General features: G+C 39.6%; 1 protein-coding gene across 3 annotated transcripts; it reads left to right on the plus strand.

Annotated features, from left to right (window-relative positions):
• The first annotated feature begins 81 nt into the window (after nt 1-81).
• Nucleotides 82-20374, plus strand: LOC133848326 (E3 ubiquitin-protein ligase HECW2). Of its 3 annotated transcripts, XM_062283830.1 has the most exons (5): nt 82-762; nt 824-3720; nt 5032-5198; nt 16477-16665; nt 18074-20374. In XM_062283830.1, exons 1-5 carry the CDS (start codon nt 405-407, stop codon nt 19146-19148), a joined length of 4686 nt encoding a protein of 1561 aa, XP_062139814.1. In that variant the 5' UTR covers nt 82-404; the 3' UTR covers nt 19149-20374. The 3 variants fall into 3 exon arrangements, with proteins under 3 accessions (XP_062139814.1, XP_062139816.1, XP_062139815.1); XM_062283832.1 differs by lacking the exons at nt 82-762; nt 824-3720; nt 5032-5198 and adding an exon at nt 9314-9547; XM_062283831.1 differs by lacking the exons at nt 82-762; nt 824-3720; nt 5032-5198 and adding an exon at nt 12451-12619.
• Nucleotides 20375-20517: the final 143 nt, after the last annotated feature.

The following is a 20517-nucleotide window of genomic DNA, read 5'->3' on the forward strand; positions in this document are numbered from 1 at the left end:
TTTTTGCTGTTGCGCAGTGCGCAATTGACTGGGCACACAGTTTATTGATTGCTGGTCATACTGTTGTTTACATTTTGCTTGGCTTTTTTTTTCTGCATACAGTGATGTTGTGAAAATGAGGGCAACCGTGTGGTTGTTGTTGTTGTGCAAATTGTACAGTGCTGGTTAATAATGTGGGTCCATTGAACAGCTGTTTTCTGCAGCATACGAAATTATCGATAGCAAGAAGAGAAACAACGCAGCAGCAGCAGAAGCAGAAGCAGCAGCAGCGCAGTCCAAGAAGAGACGACAGCAGCAGCAGCAGTAGCAGCAGAGCCAATATTATGCGAAACAGAAAATCTATAAAAAAGTAGAGCAGCACCAGTTTTTGGGGCGGGGTAAGCAGCAGCCGCAGCAGCAGCAGGATGGAAACTCCAACTGAGAGTCCAATGGATGCTGAGCACGACAACCAAGTGACAACAGTAGCAGCAGCAGCAACAACAACAACAACAGCGCAACGCAATGCTGATGATGATGAAGACGACGACGATGACGAAGAGGAGGAGGAGGAGGAGGACGAAACAGAAGAGCAGCAGGATGATGCCAAGGAGGATGCTTACTATGAGGCGCGCAATGGCAATGAAAGTGATGAGCTTGAAACGGCATTCCAAAGTTCGTTGACTTTGGCCAGCGGCAGTGACGTCAGAGTAAATATTTGTTGTGACGAGAGCCCACAAATTGCCATTGATGAAGCTGCGCGCGCAGTGGACAACAACGAGGCGGGTAAGTCTCCCTAGGTCGAGTGTTTTTTAAAACATGTCGAAGCTAATTCAATTATTTCCAGCCATAGTCAGTGCAAGTTTGCCTATTAAAGATGCACTGCCGCGACCACATCAAGCGCTGCTCTCAACAAAATCCTGCGAGACAGCTGGCGCATCGACAGCCATAGCTGGAGCAGCGGGATCAACGCTGTCGCCGTCGAGCTCCTGCAATGGCAGCATTGGCAGCGATGGCAGCTGCAGCGTTGGCGGCGGCGCACGACGCAAATCCTGGACACTGTCGCCACAAAATGGTGGCAAGCGCAAACCCAAAACAGTTGCGACCGCCAATGGCGACAGCTTCAATCTGTGGGTGGCACGCGAATGCTTTGAAACGGTGCCCGCCGAAATGGTCGACAACCTGAGCATGGCCGAGGAGCAGCAACAGTTGCCCGACGAGCATCAGCATCAGCATCAGGACAACATTGATGTGCATGTGGACGTGGACGACGACGATGTGGATGAGGAGGCGGCCGCTGTGGAGAGTTTGTTGGGCGCAGCGGCAGCGCTGCAGCAGCGACACCACAAACCAACGCCACAGCAACAACAACAACACCAGCAGCAGCAGCAGCAGCAGCAACATTTGCGTCAACCGACAGCGCATCGTCCGCTGGAGCGTTCGTGGCCACCGCGTGTGTTGGGCCGTGAATTTAAGCTGCAGGGCGATGTGTTCAAGTTCGATATACTCGACACCGATGACGATGTGGCCAGCGGATACAGCAACAGCAGCAGCAGCAACAACAGCTCACCGCTGCGTTTTCCCAATCCCAATCATCAGCATGCGAATGGCAGCAGCGGCAACAATGCTGCCGAGGCAAGTCCACCGCCGATGCGGTTCAAGCCGCTGCTGCAGAAGAAGATTGGCCCCGATAGCTACATCAATACGATTAGCACACAGAAAGTGCCAGCTGCCCACATGACCTACGAATTTCCGCCCACATTTCCGCTGCAGGAGCAGCACAATCACAACAGTAGCAACAGCAGCAGCAGCAGCTTGCCCAGCAACAGCAACGGAGGCAACGCTTTGGCCGCACATCATTTTCCCTATTTGCGACAGCATCGTCCGCTCACACGCGCCCTGTCCAATGGCAAAGCATCTGGCGCTGCAGTTGGCAATGGCGAGGAGCATTCACCGCGTCTCCTGCTCTCGCCGAAGCGTCAGCGTAGTCCGCCCTCGGGTTGCTCCACGCGCAGTGCATCGCCGTTGGATTTGAGCTTGAGTCCCGAGCAGCATTCACCCACACGTGGGCGTGGCGTGGGCGGCCTGGAGGCAGCTGGAGGAGCTGCTGCGGTTGCTGGAGCGGGAGCGGGAGCTGCAGCTGGAGTGTTGCCGCTGCCACAGACGCCGCCGGCGCCAGGCACGCCCAGTTTTCATGCACAGCGACCGCAGCAGCGGCTGCTGAAGCGTGTTGGCGGTGGAGGAGGTGGAGGAGGAACTGCTGGAGCTGGAGCTGGAGCAGCGGCAGCCGCCGGCGTTGGTTTGATTTGCCCGCCAACGCCAACGCATCATGCACGTCGTCATGCGCGTCTGCAAGCGGTCACTGCCAATGCGGCAGCGTTGAGCGAAGCCGATGCTGTCGCTGCTGCCGCAGCCGTGGACAACAATGAAATGCTGCACATAAGCAGCACTCGACTGCCCTCGATACCCGAACGCACTGCAGCAGCAGCAGCTGCAGCGGCGGCGGCGGCAGCAGCAGCGGCAGCCGCAGGAGCAGCTGGCACAGCAGCGGGCAGCTTGGAGCACGCTGGAGCCGCTGCAGCTGGGGGCGTGGCAGAGCCATTGCCTCCAGCGTGGGAGGCACGCATGGACAGTCATGGTCGCATCTTTTACATTGATCACACGACGCGCACCACATCGTGGCAACGCCCCGGACCGAGCACAACGGCGGTGCCAGTGGCGGGGCGAGAGCAGCATCATCGCCAGCAGCTGGATCGTCGCTATCAGTCCATACGACGCACCATCACCAACGAGAATCGTTTGTCATCGCTGCAGCCGGCGGACAATGCGCAGCTCTACAGTTTATCTCGGGCCCAATCCTCCTCGACAGCGGCGGCGGTCGTAGCAGCTGGCGCCGGAGCTAGTGCCGCTTTAGGAGCCACTGCAGTGGGAGCAGGAGCAGGAGCAGGAGCGGTGGCAGCATCGTCGACAACAGTGGGAGCAACAGCCACACAGCTTGCCATACATCCGGCGGTGTTGATGTTGTGTCGTCCGGACTTCTATTCGCTGCTGCACACCAATGAGGCCGCCTTGGCCATCTACAATCGCAACGCGGCGCTGAAGCACATGGTGATGCGTATACGTCGGGATCCGCAGTGCTTTCAGCGGTATCAGTACAACAAGGATTTGGTTGCCTTGGTCAACACTTTTGCCCAGTTGACGCGCGAGTTGCCTTCGTGCTGGGAGACCAAAATGGATCAGACGGGCAAACAGTTCTTCATCGATCATCAGCATCGGAAAACTTCGTTCATGGATCCTCGTCTCCCCGTCGATTGTCCCCGTGTCGTCCGCCATCGTCAGCAGCAGCAGCAGCAACAGCAGCAGCAGCAACAACAACAACAGTTTATGCCACAACCGGATCTGGTGGATGGCAATTGTTTGTCCGCCACCAGTGGCCACATTAATTCCACCCCAAGTGGCTCCACAGCCGGCAGCAGCAGCAGCAACAGCAGCGTCATCGCTGCTGCCTCCATTTCGGGTGTGCCGCCTTTGCCACCGCCACGCCCCTGCCGCAGCAATGTCTCAGCTGCCGCTGCCGCCGCCCACAATTGCACCACGGCTGCAGCCATTGCGTGTGCCTTGAGCCTGGGCGGAGCGGCGGGTGGCGGGGGTCCGAGTTGTAGTTCCAGCAGCAATGCGAGTGGCAGCCTCAGCGGAGCCACAGCAGCGGGGTACGAGGATGTGCCCATTGCCTACAACGAAAAGGTGAGTGAGCAAGACAAATAGAGAGAGAGGGTGATAGAAAGATGAAGATATAGAGATAGTGAGAGAGAGGAAGAGAGGGAGAGATAGAGAGAAAGAGGGAGAGAGGGAAGTATAGATAGATAGCGAGGGAGATATATATAGAGAGACAGGGAGAGATAGAGAGAGAGAGGGATAGAGTTAGAGATAGAGAGATAGATAGAGAGAGATAGATAGAGAGAGATAGATAGAGAGAGATAGAGAGAGAGAGAGGGAGAGATAGATAGAGAGTAAGAGGCAGAGATAGAGTGAAAGAGAGAGAGAGGGAAATATAGATAGATAGAGAGGGAGATATATATAGAGAGAGAGGGAGAGATAGATATAGAGATAGAGAGAAAGAGAGAGAGAGAGAGGGAGACAGAGAGAGAGAGTAAGAGAAAGGGTGAGGGGGAGAGATAGAGATCGAGATAGAGGGAGAGGGAGATATATGTATATAGAGAGAGGGAAATATATATATATAGAGAGAGAGAGAGAGGGGGAGATAAATGTATAGAGAGAGAGGGAGAGATAGAGATAGAAAGGGAGAGATAGAGACAGAAATGGAGAGATAGATATAGAGATAGAGATGGAGAGATAGAGAGAAAGATATAGAGAGAGAGTAAAAGATAGAGATAGAGGGAAAGAGGGAGAGATAGAGAGTAAAAGAGAGAGATAGAAGGACAGATAGAGAGAGAGGGAGAGATTGAGAGAGACATATAGGGAGAGATAGATAGAGTGAGAGAGGGAGAGATAGAGATAGAGAGGAAGAGATAGAAATAGAGAGATAGAGAGTGGGAGAGATAGAGAGAGTGAGAGGGAGAGATAGAAATAGATAGAGAGAGGGAGAGATGGACAGAGATAGTGATAGAGCAAAATTTCTAAAATCAAAATTTTAGTACCAAGAATTTTGGGCTAAAAAGTGCATAAATTTCGATGTTCGAAATTTCGATGGATTACAAAATTTTGTAATCTAGACTGATGTTTTCAAGTTGAACTTTGAGTTATAATATTTTAATTTGAAATTTAGAATAACTCTTTGGTTATTTACATCTCGAAGCTAAATTAATTTTAACAAATGTTATTAAATTTTAATGATTTAAGACTTAGAATAATTTTCGCTTATTTAATAGCATTGATGAGATATTGTTAGGTTATTTACAAACATCGATGAGATGTTATTACTCGAATTCCTAATTAAATATCCATCCTTAATCAGGAATTCGATTGACAAAATCTAGTAAATAATCAATAATTGTTTAATCCTAATTATCTAACAATTCTTCTTTCATTTTCCAGGTTATTGCCTTTCTGCGACAGCCGAATATACTGGAGATACTGCGAGAGCGACAAGGACAGCACACAGTGTCGCGATCGCTGCGCGAAAAGATCAACATACTGAGGGTGGAAGGTGTTCCGGCATTGGAGCGTCTGGGTCACGACCTACAGCTGACCATATTGCTCAGGTGAGTCACAATTTCAATGTGCAATTCCGATTCCGATTAGACAGATGGACAGACAGACAGACAGACAGACTGACAGACTGAATGCAATTTAATTTCAAGTCCGAGTCATGCACTTGGCAAAGGTTTTGGCATAAATTGATGCCATTCGTTGATGGTGCAATGGTTCTTGAGGTGTTGTTGTTGGTCCTGCTTCAGTGCACCGCATTGCAGTTAGTTAGTTAGTTGGTTACTCTCTGTGTGTGCCCGCATGTGTGTTAATTGCAATTGAAAATGGCTTTGAAGGCTGCGTTTGCTTGCTGCTGTTAACTCATTTGCCAAACAAGGTTAATAGGCATCGACAACAAATTGGTTTTGGAAAACCTCCTTCTCTTCAAATTGAATCGAATCGGATCGTATCGTATCGTATCGTTCGTTTATTTACTTATTGTTTATAATTGCCTCGTCGTCGGTACTCGTTTACACTCTAACCACAAATATTGAGGAAATATTCACATGCATTTCGGTGACCTTAATCTCTGAATACAAAACACCAAAACAACTTGTCGAAAGATTAAGATTAGTCGGAGCATTGATCGCCGATCGGCAATCGACTATCGAGCGATTTAATTGCATTCAATTAGACAAATTATGCCGCTTGATTGCGTCCCAAAGAGGCGCACCGGCAAATGCAAGTTGGCAGCGCTCGCCGTGGGAGTGGACAGTCCCACAGCGTTTTACAGCACTCCAACTGAATGATGACGTGCTGGAAGTAAATGCTTTGCTAATTGTCAATAATTCTATGACTAAGGTCTCTCTGTCTCTTTCGCTTTTGCTCTCTTTTGCCAAATTTGGCAACAGTTGCAATTTCGTTTAATAAACCTAATCGGTTTCTCATGACAAATCAATTTAGTTGACAAACCAAATCAAACAAGATATTCCCCAATTTAATTGGTTGCGATTGCGCCGAAAACCTGTAGAAAGCTCAGATATTTCTTGTTATTGTGGAAGCTAAAACTAAAAAATATTTTAATTATCATTAAAATTAGGATCCGAAAATTTTAATTTTTGTTTTTTGTACGTTTTGAAGCATACACAGAATCGCATCGAAATAATTTCGTTTGTGTGAACAATTCATATAAAATAGTATTAAAGTTTTAGTTGAGCGTTACAAATTTTTATAATAGATAATCATTATTGTTTTAATATTTGTTTTACTCAATTAATATCTGAAATTAATATAAATTCATTACTATATTATTTTTTCGAATTATAATGAATGATATTATATACCCAGTTTAAAATCTAGAATAGTTTTTAATTTATATTGTCCAATCATCAACAACATCAACATCCCATTCAACATATTTTCTCAGTCGAATTTTAACAGTAATTTCTTCCAGTTTTTCATAATTAATAATTAAACGTAATAATTGAATTTGTTAATAACAAAATTTTTAGTTTTGAACGAGTATCAATTACATTTTTGAGGATTTAACTTGCATTTGTTATCGATAACATGCTATCGATCTTATTGTCTCTTTAATTTTTTCATTGTTAATTTAAACAATCCTTTTTAATTCATTTTCAAGCGACGTTTATCGATGATCAATTCATTTTACAGAGAAAATATTGTTTGCTGGTAGCTCATCACTTCTTCGCTTTATAAGAAGTGTCCGGCTAAGAGAGGTTTTTGCTGAGGGAGTTTCCACTGACATTTAGCATTTAACTTAAATTCCTTTCTAAACAACGAACCTAATTACAATCCGACTCAGGAATACCCTTAGGTTGTCGCAGATGTTTAGCAATCATTAGCGGTATTCCAATAATTTATAAACGTGTTAGCTTCTCCACTCTCGACTCTAGAGTGCGGCCACGCCCACACGAAGGCGAGTGTCAACAAGCAAGCAAAAAAAAAAGGGGCACTAAAAGTCGCCAGCCTAATCCTCAAAAAACGAATCGAAACGAAACTGATTGGGGACAATTTAACCCAAATTTCAATTTGCTAATAAACCATAATTTATTGGCCGATCTTGGCTACAGCTGCAGCTAAGCTTGCTTTTGATATTGAGGGGGTGTGGCAGCCACAAAACATCTACATCTACGTCATTTACTTCATCATGATGATGATCACGATGATTATTCTCTAGCATTTTTTGTTATTTTTTTCTTTCGTTTTTTTTTGACACAACTGAAGCGTTGACAAGCATCGGGTTTTTTCTGCTTCTGTTGGGGCTATTTGTGTTTGTTATTTGACCCATTGAAGGCGAATCTTTGCTGACTCCCTCTGCCTGGGGTTAGTTGTTCTCGTCTCGCTTCGTTTACAGTTCATTGGGTCGGTCTCTCTCTCTATCTCTCTCTCTCTCTCTCTCAGTCTCGCGTTTTGGGGCTGCGCATGCGTCGCAGTGCACAGTGGACGCTACTGTTCTGCTTCTTTGCATTACTGTTATTATTGTTGTTGTTATTGCTGCTGCTGCTGCATTTGGGCGTGCTAAGTGCATGGCGCACCCAGACACCGCCCCGCCCCGCCTTGCTCTGTCCGTTATTCGCTCAGTCAGCCGACTGGCAGCTGATGAGCCACAGCCTATAACCATGACCAACGCCACAATAATAACACTCGGCTTCGGTTGCGTCGTCGCCTCGCCTCTCGTCGCCTCGCGTCGCAGTCGCTGTTGACGTCGTCGTTGACGTCGACGTTGTCGTCTCATGCACAGCCCTTCGTCGATGTAATCAAAAGTGCAGCCCAACTAAATGACTCAGTTTCAGCAGTTCATTTCCTTCGCCCCTCACACTCTCCTTCTGCTCCGCCCCTTCCCCTCGCTTGATTTGTCAATGAACAGTGGTTCAAGTGATAATTATAAATGATTCAGTTCAATGCGATGTTTAATTTAGAAGGCAGACATATTTCATAGTAATGAAGTGTAATACAGTGTAATTGTTTTATTTAAGATGTAAAGCAAACATCTCTATTAGCTGGACATTCCTCTAAGTATACGCTTTTTCTGTAGCGTTTGGTATAGTTGTTCTTTTTTCTTTTTGTTGTAAAAGACACTTCATTTCAATAAGGAGTGACCAGCCAAGAGGAAATTTCATTTATACTCAAAAGTTTTGAATACCACATTAATGTTCACTAACATGTTCCTCATGATTCCCTAAATTGTTCCTTATGCTTTTCCTTGAACTTTCAAAATATTTTATAATTTCCACAACATGTTAATGTCTCCACCACACAATTTAAATATTGTGATTAATATATTAACAATTAAAGCTAAAAAAAAGTTGGCTGCTCTTTAATTTAGCAAAGCAAAGTGATAACTTTAATGCATTTCGACATTTCGAATTTGTGTTAATTAGATTGCACAACTGTGGCCCACTGTGCGACGTCCGTTTGGGGTTCTTGAGGTTGAGGCAGTCGCAGCCGCGCAGCAGAATTCGAATTCAGAATTTGAAGTTCGGCAAGAGTTCGTTTGATCGCTTCGCTTCGGCTGCACTTCGGCCGGTCAGCCGAAACCGAAACCGAAAGCGAAGCCGAATCCGAATGCGAAGCGAGCGAGTGAGCGAAATAATGAAAACAGAAACAAATTTACAATTAAATAATTTTCTTTAGTGTTTAGTGTTTTGTGTGTTCTGCGTTCGGTGTTGTTTTATTTCGTTGATGTTGTTGTTGTTGTTGTTGCTGTGGTGGTTCATGTTCTTGTTGTTGCCATTTCCATTTCCAATTCGAATTTCATATTTATCGGTTGGGCGCTAGACAAACGCGTCCATTCTGTGTGCGCCGCTGCCCGACTTAAGTAGTTACGTTCGATCCGATCCGATCCGATCTAATGCGACCCGACCCGATCAGCTGGCTAATAAAGCTTTCAACTCTATAATAGAAGTATTAATAATACTACAACTCGCATTTATTTAGACTCCGAGGTCATTCTCCAGTCGACAAATTTCGCGCGCGTCTCTTTAAAACTCGTCGTTAAATAAATAGAAATTGAAATTCACAAGAAACAAAAAAAACACAAAAGAAAACATAAACACTAGAAGCATTGTTAGTGCAACGCGCGCCTTGCAAAACATCAATAATTGATGCTAAAATAAATATTTAATGTGCAATTAAATACAAAATCAACTGCCACTCTTTTTTTTTTTTGTGTTTTGTTGATGTTGTTTGTCATAAATTTGTGAAGTGAGTTTGATAAAGAATTCTGAAAATTATCAACGGCATGGTTAACCATTCCGTGCTCAAGGCTTTGGGCACCAAACAGCAACACCAACAACAACAACAACAACTTAAACTAGATCAACAACAACAAGAATTAGTGGTAATACTACAACAACAACATGGGCTTCCTTTCGAAGGCTGCCTACATCGTTTGGGCTGTGTAAGTGCCGAATAATTCTAAGAGAAACAACAACAAAAACTTCCCCTTCCATTCTCATTCTTTCTATCTCCCCCATTCTCTCTGTTTCGCTCTCTCTCTCTCTCGCTGTGCGGTTTATGTGTCAACAAATATGCACGATTATTTAACGATGACTAAAAAGCGTGTAAATTACTTGCATATGTGAAATACTGCAACAGCGACATAAAGATTAAAACTAGTATATTACAAAATACCAGCTATATTGGTAGCTATGAGTAACTCAAGAGTTATTACTAAATACTAAAATACATCTTTTGTCTTCCGCCCTTTTCGTGTAATAAATTGTTCTGAAATACTATTCGAAAATGTTTAGAAACTCTAAACATACTTAATTGCCAATTTTCATAAATTACAATGCTTTATTTTGCAAACCATAACTAATTCATAATGAATACAATACTTTTGTAAAAATTCAAACTATATATTTGGCGTAATAAATTTCAAGATAATTCAGAATTTTTATAAATTAAATTACATTTCGTTTTCAAACTTTTTCTCTTTGAAATTTCTTAAAATAATGTCAAATTTAAGCAAATACAAAAATGAATATTTCCATATTTCGAGCTAATTACTAAGTTATCATTAGAGTTTGTTCATATTTGTGATAAATTATCATAATCAACAAATTTTACTACATCTAAATAATTGTTGCCTAAAAATGTGTTTGACAATTATACCAAATGATTATTTTAACCATTTAACTACATATTTTAAATTGCATATTTACCAATTTTTGTTTATTTATCATTCCATTCAAATATCAAATTTGTGATATTGGTTATTTCTTGTTTTGATAGATTATTTCACTATTGACTAATTATTTTATTAATCGACAAAAATAAGTTTGTAAACAATATTAGTTTCTATTTATTATTGATCTATTGTTTATTTATTTTATTTATCGTTATTCATAACCGATAAAATAAATGTGTGATCAATACTAAATAATTTAGTATATTTGCTTACGAAGCGTGTTCAGATAGACTTGAGAAAAGCTTTCTTGTTTATGTTTTTATACCCGCTACCCATAGGGTAGAAGGGTATTATAACTTTGTGCCGGCAGGAAATGTATGTAACAGGTAGAAGGAGGCATCTCCGACCCTATAAAGTATATATATTCTTGATCAGCGTCAACAGCCGAGACGATATAGCCATGTCCGTCTGTCTGTCTGTCCGTCTGTCCGTCTGTCCGTCTGTGTGTCTGTCCGTCCGTCCGTATGAACACCTAGATCTCAGAGACTATAAGAGATAGAGCTATAATTTTTTTTCGACAGCATTTGTTATGTTTGCACGCAGATCAAGTTTGTTTCAAATTTTTGCCACGCCCACTTCCGCCCCCGCAAATCAAAAAAATCGTATAGCAAGCGTAATTTTGAAGCTAGAGTTGCGAATTTTGGTATATACAATAATTACTATAGTAGTTATGATTCCTGAAAATTTGGTTGCGATCAGATAAAAATTGTGGAAGTTATTAAAGAAATACTTTTGTATGGGTAAAAACGCCTACTTACTAGGGATCTTAGTTGCTTTGGCCGACAATCTGGTACATTGTGCCGTCTATGGTATATCTTGAATGGTGTGCTGTATCGGTATACCAAACATACCATTTGGTATATTTTTTTAGTATTTTTTCAGTATTTTCGGTATATTTTGAAAATAATACCACAATATTTTGCCCTTATTAAAAATAAGTAGCGGGTATCTCACAGTCGAGCACACTCGACTGTAACTTTCTTACTTGTTTGATACTAAGTTTAATTTGCAAAAACGGAACATTTGTTGAGAAGCTGTAAAAAGCTATAGAAGACGTTCGCTCTTCCTCTTCAGGTTGTTTGTTTATTTGCTGTGCTTCTAAATTGCGTACTTTGTGGAGCTACATCCTGAGATATCAGATTTCACGCATGGCACTTGTTTACTATATTCGGACTCATCCTCAATATATACATATGCATATAATGAATCACTTCCCACAATAATGCTAGAAAAGCACATTTCATCCAATGCTGCGTCATTATCAGTCTAATCCAAAATGTGGGTTTTCTTTTCTGCTCCTGATGCAGTTTTCAAATTGCAATGCAGCTTGGCAGCGGAAGCCAGAAATTTGCATGGAATGCGCGGACGGACAGAACGACGGATTGCTTAGAACACATACAAACATATATAGATTTGGATTCTAGTTTGGCTCCCAGGGTTTCGGGTTAAAGGAATGCCAACGCCAACAAATTGTCAAGCTGTGAAGTGGAGATGATGTTTTGTTGCAACATGAGGAGGTGATGCCAAAGAAATAGTTTTAAAGAGCGCGTAGGGGAATAACTCGAGTGGCGTTTTTATTTTACTCAAATTACGACACAACAATGTAAAATTTGTTGTGCGCTGCTTATCGAGGCACTTGCTGTTGTTGTTGTTGTAGTTGTTGCCACACATTCGAAATCGATGACAATCGATCAACTGTTGAAATAGCCTGTTGCCGGATTACCCACCCCCAAAACTGTGAACCCCTCTCCCCCCTCTCCACCCTCTCTCACTCTGTTGCACGCACTTAGTCTCTCTTCTTTTTTTTTTTATAGAAGTTGCGACATCGGTTTGTTATTAAATTCGTAATAGCCAACAACGCTTGCGTTTTATCGTGCTGCTTATCAACGCTATCGTTCTTCGCTCCCTCTTTCCACCACTCGCGCGCTCTCTCTCTCTCTCTCTCTGTTGCTATCTCTCTCGCTCTGACTGCATGGGGGTTACTGCAACACCTACGCGGCTTTACAGCTCGTAGCGCCCATTTGGACCGAAAAGCAAATCAGTCGCTTGGCTGCCTTCGCTATAAGGTTTTATATTTCGTCTAGCTGCACATATTGTTTTGTTGGCTTTTCCATTTCTATATTTATTTGGTTGCTTAAATTGAATTTTACACTGTGCTAATTGAGAATCCATTAGAAGGGCCGCCTGCCAGGGTTGCCACAACAGCAACAACTGCAACAACAACAACACCATGGGACTCTTTTCCAAGTTCAGCTACACCTACAACACCATGTGGGCCAAGTGAGTCAAGTTTGTCATCATCAAGTTTTTGTCCATCATCGGCAGTATTTTAGGAATTTTGTTTTCTTTGCAACCACAGTGGAAACTGAAAACTTTCTGCCATGAAATTGGAACTTAAGTTTGTGAATACTTTGTAGAGAATGGCAATGCCAATAAACAAATTTTGTTTGGTGTCAGTCGCAGACTCTAAAACGGAACTGAAAATTATTTCTTTTGCTGAGCATGTTAAATGATATCCCACTGTAAATAAGTTGAGTTCCCCGATTATATTAACAGTTTTCTTAAAAGTAAACAACTAAACTATATTCTAATTAAAATATATATGCTTATCTTTGAGTAACTTTCAATTCAAATTCTTAAATAAAAAGATTTCTTTTTGTCATTATTGTTTCCAAGACAAATAAGTTATCTCAACTGCCTTCGATATTAAATGTTACATTCGCAGTCTCTGAACTTAAGATAACTTGTAGAGACCTGTTAGAATTGAAGTTCTTATCGAACCCTTTTGCTTCATGATACTTTGTAATGTTTCTCTAATATGTACTTAACATAACATATACTATATACTGTATATGTTATGCATCCGGCATGTGGCAGTTAGTTTCAGATAAAAAGGAAAAACAAAACTTAGAAAGTAATGTGATTTCACTAACGGTTCAATAGCCCCGTATCGATAAGACTTGCTTTTGACGTTCGCACTTGAGTTGAGCTGGGGTTAAATCTGACTGAATATGTGTACATATATAATAAGCTCGACTCTGACATACTTTGAGGGGTTATTCATAGCTTGCTTGTTTTATTTTATTTTTGTTAACTGGAATTTTCAATGAAGATCTCGGTTAATTGAATTGAACCGCACCCAAAAATAAATATAACGCGACCCATTGCTGTTCAAATTGCACTCAAAACTGCTGCGAACCAGAATAGAAGAAGAAGAAGCAGCAGCAGCGGCAGAGGATGAGCAAACACCAACAACAACATACGTAACAACGAATCCACCACTTTTCACCCCTTTTCACCACTCTCACCACTTGTGGGTGACAAAAGTCGCACGCGTTTTGCGTCGCGTTCTTTTTTTTGTTTTTTTTGTTCTCTTTTAATTCAAGTTAATTGCAATTTCCTGTGTGTGGCTAATAATCGCTAATAACTTGTAAGCTCGGCTCAATTTTGAAAGTAATTTGACACACAGCTCCACATTATATTTGCCGATCAGTTTCCATTCGTTGTTGTTGTTGTTTTCGTGCGTTTGTTGCCAAATTTACTCTTTTTTTATCGAGCGTTGGGCTTAATAAATATATCTATTCTATATATACGTAAATTAGTCATTTCCGTGCGCGCTGCGAAAGAGGCGTTAATTGCACTCCAAAACTGTTGTCACTACTGCACGGACACGCCCCTTCCCTTTGCCCCTCGCCTACCTCTTTGCCCACTCCGCCCTTTTGACCACAGCGTGCCGCCGATCGCCATAATTTGCGTTATTAATTGACCAATTTTCAAATTCAAGTTGAAGGTCAAAAAGTAAGCGCGAAATATAAACAAAAAAACGAGAGCTCAAAACAAATTATGAATCAGCAATTAGAATATTTCAAGTGTCAGATATCGGAGCGATAAATATCAGCGATCAGCGATCAACGATTATCGACATCGGAAAAGTCTCGCCCCCAAGGTCTGTTGCGGTCTCTGCCTCAAATTCTTCCGCCTGTCCGTGTCTTTTTTTTCCGATTTGTTTTACGAAATGGAAAATCAAGGCTGCACTTTGTTGAGTGGGTTATACTTAATGCCCACTCGGAAAGAAAGGGCAAATAAATAAGCTGGAATTGAATGCGATAATTGAAAACAGCAAAATGAAAAGGAAATAATACTGAGCTTAGAATTGAATATGGAAATTGACAACAGAAGAAAAACGATAGTACTCCAAATATATTTATTCATTTGCTGATCCAATTTATTTTATTTAATGTGTCACGTTTTCAATTTTGAAAAGCACGTTGCACTTTTCGTGATATATGAAAAGTGAAAGATAACGCTAAAGGTCTTAACAAAACTAATTGTCTTCCAATTTTAAATTTTCAAAATGTACTTAAACAAACATTTACTAATTCTTCAAAATGTTGTCACAATAGAAAAAAGCCGAAATCTATGCTCGTGCTATGTATATAGCAGTTAATTCACACCTTGATCCACATCGTTATCGTTGTTGTTATCAACGTTGCAAGTAGTCGTAGGCTGCGATCAAGCTTCATATCATATTGTCAACTAATTTCATTTAAGTTTCGTGTCACATTTTTAATAAATTTCTATTTATTTTTAACTACAATCAATGCCAAACTGAAATCGTTATCGATAACAATATTTATGGCGCTACTTTGTCTAGCAGTAGCAAAAATACTAAATATAGTATGTGCGATGTGTATTTAAATAGCTTTGACTAATGCAATAACATGCAAAGAGTATTTCTTCTTTTCTTTTTTTTTGCTTAGCTCTCTAACAAGTTGAAAATACCCTGCAAATTTTAGCATAAACAATTTTATTTGCTGTTAGCGACTTACATGATGTAGTATTTCTTTGATTTGTTCAGTATTTTTTGAATACTAACTGTTTATATTATATGTAGAGAAGTTAGCATTGGACATTTTAAAAAGATTTAGTCATAATATTACACATAGAACTTTCTTACCGAAATATAAGTTTAAAGAAATAATATTTCTTCGATTTCCTGAGTATCTTTTAAATACTAACTATTTATGTTTTATTCATTTTTTGATTATATATTTAGAGATTATGATTATATTATATTTGGAGAAGTCAGCATTGGAAATTTAAAAAAAGACAAGTCAGAAATAAGATAATTTTTACCAAAACACTTTATGGGGAAATATAGATTAAGGAAATAATATTGCTACGACTTTCTTAGTATTCTTTGAATACTAACTTTTTATGTTATATTTAGAGAAGTGTCAGCATTAGAAATTTTAAAAAGACTTAGTCTCAAATAGGATTATATTGAAATATAAGTTTAAAGAAATAGTATTTCTTCGATTTTCTTAGTGGAAGTCATTGAAAACTTAAAAAATATAAGATAATTTTTAAGAAAACACTTTGTGGGGAAATATAAGTTTAAGGAAAAGGTATTTCTTTGATTTTCTTAGTATTTTTTGTATATTATCTTTTTATGTTATATTAAGAGAAGACAGCATTAGAAATTTACAAATGACTTTAGTGAGAAATAAGATAATATAATATAATAGGGTCTCTACAATAGTTTCGTAAACTCTATATTGTCATTATTTTAGTACGATGTTAGTATTTTGAAATATTATGGTTTCTGAAAGAATTTTGTTTTATTCAATTTAAACTAAGATTACAATAATATAACTTTATCTTTTTAAACTTCAATTTACATTTATGCCTTATGCATATTTTATAAAAATCAAATGCATTTCCTTCCATCAACAAATATTGTGTAGGGTATGTTTATGTTTTGATAAACCCAACATTTTTTTTGGTGGAGTCAACTGCGATCTGTTGCACCTGCCAAACAGCTGTTGTTTGTGCAGTTTTGTAGTTGTAATTGTAGTTGTTGTAGTTAATATGGCTCATTAGTGAGTTGTCAGCTTAGCGGGCAACAGAGAGACAGCAAAGCAATCAATTGCAAGCAGTTCGGCAGTCATTGAGCAGTGGCCAATGATTAATATGCCTGACGTCAGCGCATGAATTACGAGGCAATGACAACAACAACAACAACAACAACAACGAGTTGCGCGATATGAGTTTGCGACCACTTTTTGACAGCTTGTAATCAATTTGTGCTTACCCTTTCTCTCTCTCTCTCTCTCACTCACTCACTCTCTTTGCAGTCTGTTCGAGCAGGAGATCATGAGCTATGTTCCTATTGAAGAGCGAAGTCCCCAAGGATCGCCGGTGCTCAGTTCACGGATGCCGCAAAGGGCGCCGCCTCCATTCAGACGCGACTTTGAGGCCAAGCTGCGCAGCTTCTATCGCAAACTGGAGTCCAAGGGCTACGGTCAGGGACCGCATAAGCTCAAGTGAGTACCAATTATGATATACTACTATATACATACTATATATTCTTACATAAAATTAAATCAGACTTTTAGACTGACGACGAACTAAGTAACGCCTAAAAATAATTATATTTTAAGTATCTACCTATCATATATCGTTCATATTGTTAATGTCTATAATAGATTTATTATCTATAGAATAGATTTTCTTTCCATTCAAAAAAATAATAATACTTTAACTATCTATCTATATCGTTCATGTCGTTCATAGTCTATAATTGAATAGGTTTTCTTTTATTTTTTCAGAAATAATGATTATTTTTTTTATAATTTTTTAATTATTTTGAAGCTTATAGTTTTATAGGTTTTCTTTAAAATATTAAAAAGAATGATTATCTTTTATTTTTTGTATAATTATTTATATTTTATATTGCGTCATTATTGTTAAAGTCTCTAGCTTAATAGGTTTTCTTTAAATTTTACAAAATTATGATTAAATATATTTTTTAATAATTTACAATTTTTGTTGCTTAAAAGTAACAAGTTTTTTTTAAAGTATTTTATTCAAAACATTTAAAAAAGAAACCTCTATTTGATACCTTGTTAAAAATTGATTATTAATAATTTTTGCAAAAATAAGTAAATCGTTAAAGGTATTTTTGTCTTTGCTTTAATATAACAAGTTAGATATTTTGCGCATTGAAATTTAATGATTATTAATTTGTATTTATTGCAACAAAAAAGTAAATCTTCAAAGATATTTCTTTTATTTAATAATTTTTAAAGGATCTATATTTTGTGTCACTTTATAATTTTTATTTTATCACTTAAAATATGTCTGCAGTTACAATTAAGTTTAAAGTTGAAGTTAATTATTTCACATTCTTTTCAAAAGTATCACAAAATTCGATTTTTTATTATAGAAATTTGTGTATTTACTTTTTTATGTCTCATCTTGTTTTATTTTGTTGGTATTTCTAAATTATATAATCGTTTATTTTGTATTTATCATTTTGTTTTATATTGTTGTTATTTCTAATTAATACCATAAGGGTTATTTATGTTGTACTTATCATTTTGTTTTTATTATTAAGAAATATAATCGTTAATTATGTATTTATCATTTTCTTTCATTTTTTTAGTACTAATAAGTAATATTATATTTGTGTTTTGTATTTCTTGCTCAAACCTAATGACTGTAGTCTAAAATTGATAAACCTTAATCTTTTACATTATCTTTTATCATAAATAAAGTATAACAAAGTATATTAAACTATAATTAAGTATAGAGTACATATAATATAACAACTCTATAAATGGTTTTCTTAGATATTAATGATCAAGGTTCAACAATTTTATTTGAGCAATAAATATAATATATTACAAAAATAGAGACAAATCTATAATATATTTCCTCCTCTCTTCATAGATTACACATACGTCGCAGTCATTTGCTGGAGGACGCCTTTCGTCGCATCATGTCAGCGAACAAGAAAGATCTTCAACGTGGTCGCTTGGCCGTACTTTGGGACACCGAGGAGGGACTTGATTACGGCGGACCTTCGCGTGAGTTCTTCTTTCTGCTGTCGCGGGAACTCTTCAATCCCTACTACGGACTGTTCGAGTACTCGGCCAACGATACGTACACGGTGCAAGTGTCGCCGCTGTCGGCGTTCGTGGACAATTGCCACGATTGGTTTCGCTTCAGCGGTCGTGTGCTGGGTCTGGCGCTGGTGCATCAGTATCTGCTGGATGCGTTCTTCACGCGACCCTTTTACAAGGCGCTGTTGCGTCTGCCGGTGGCGCTGAGTGATCTCGAGTCGCTGGACAATGAGTTCCATCAGTCGTTGCAGTGGATACGCGACAATGACATTGGCACCGGCATCGATCTCGGACTCACTTTCTGTGTCACCGAGGAGCTGCTCGGTCGCGTTGTGGAGCGTGAACTGAAGCCGGGCGGCAAGAATGTGATTGTGAATGAGAAGAACAAGAAGGAGTATCTCGAGCGGATGATCAAGTGGCGTCTGGAGCGTGGCGTCCAGGAGCAAACCGAATCGCTAGTCCGGGGCTTCTACGAAGTGGTCGATGCCAGGCTTGTCTCTGTCTTCGATGCCCGCGAACTGGAGTTGGTGATTGCGGGCACCGCTGAGATCGACACCAACGATTGGCGACTGAACACCGAGTATCGATCGGGTTATCACGACAACCATCAGGTGATTGTCTGGTTCTGGCAGGTGATCGAACGCTTCAGCAACGAGCAGCGACTGCGTCTGCTGCAGTTCGTCACGGGCACCTCGAGCATACCCTATGAGGGTTTCTCGGCGTTGCGCGGATCGACGGGACCGCGACGCTTCTGCATCGAGAAGTGGGGCAAACCGAATGCCTTGCCTCGGGCTCATACGTGCTTCAATCGTCTGGATCTGCCGCCGTATCCTACGCCCGAGTTGCTCTACGAGAAGCTGCTGCTGGCCGTCGAGGAGACGAACACCTTTGGCATTGAGTAGAGGAGAAGCGTCCAACCGTGGCGTATGCGTGATATTTTTTTTGTTACCAGCTGAATTTGTATTTTATTTTATTATTATTACCATTACCGTAGTAAGAGACATGTATTAGCAACAGCAGCAGCATCAGCAACAGCAGCTTCATCTTCCTGGCCAGCTCAAACGACTGTTTACACACTTTATATTTAATTTACTACTTTTTTTTTTGTGGCTGGCATTTTGCCTGGCCCTTAACATTATCGTCGTTACCTCAGAAAGCGTCGCACATCGCAGTCATTAGACATAAGACTCTCTCTATCTCTCTCTCTCTCTCTCTTTCTATCCACACATTGAACCAATGACAAAACTGCATTCCCCAAATAGCATTTAAGGACGAACCCAAGACTCGGACTTGACACGTTCAAGTGCATTACTTAAATGAAAGCTTTCAACAGCTTTGCTATTTTCTATTCTGATTATTATAATTAACTTTTTTTTTTTTTTTTTTGTTATTTCTTAACTGCCTGAAGGAACTTTGAACTCGACTCGAAATCTTTGAAAACCAAAAACTGTCATGAAAATTACAAAAAAGCAAAAAAACAAAAAAAAAAAACTAACAAATGAAAACGCAAGGAAAAAACCTTTTGAAAAATTCTACGCCAATACTTAAATAGCTTGTAATATCTTAGCCTTATAACGAAAAAGAAAATGAAAAATGAAAAACCTCTTTAGATGCATTCCATTTTGGTTCTAGAACATAATGGAAAATACGTAATATTACTTAGTTGTATTTGAGAACTAAAACTAATACTTACAACTAATACTACATTAAGTAAATTGTTTTAAAATTTACAGTGCCCGAATATATGTATGTATTTGCATCTACATAAATGTGCATATATATATTAATATATATATGCACATTCATGCAGATCGGATTAGTAGTATATTATATATACATTACGAATACGAATTGATTGAAAATGCAAAACACGAATTGGTCCAGTGCGTTGCTTTGGCTTTATTGGTTTTTCCGGCGCATACGAAAACTTATTTAATTATATATATATATACATCTACAAATATATATATATATATGTATATGATAATGAAAAAAATACAAATTATTTAATTATAATAGCTAACAATGAACAAAACAACAAAAAAAAAACACAAAAAAAAAAAAAGAATACCAAATCGAAAATGAAGACAAATTTTATGATCGACAGCAACTACTAAATGGTGATTTGTTTACATGTAGTTTTGCATTAGTTAAGCAAGAATGAAATGAAAAGACATAGACAAAGACGGACAGAATGAACGAAACAGAGATAGCGCGAAGGCTAATGCAAGAAAGATATATAGAGAAACGCTTTTTTGAACTATGTATATT

This window comes from Drosophila sulfurigaster, chromosome X (genome assembly GCF_023558435.1).
Source record: "Drosophila sulfurigaster albostrigata strain 15112-1811.04 chromosome X, ASM2355843v2, whole genome shotgun sequence".
In the NCBI taxonomy this organism is placed as follows: domain Eukaryota; kingdom Metazoa; phylum Arthropoda; class Insecta; order Diptera; family Drosophilidae; genus Drosophila; species Drosophila sulfurigaster.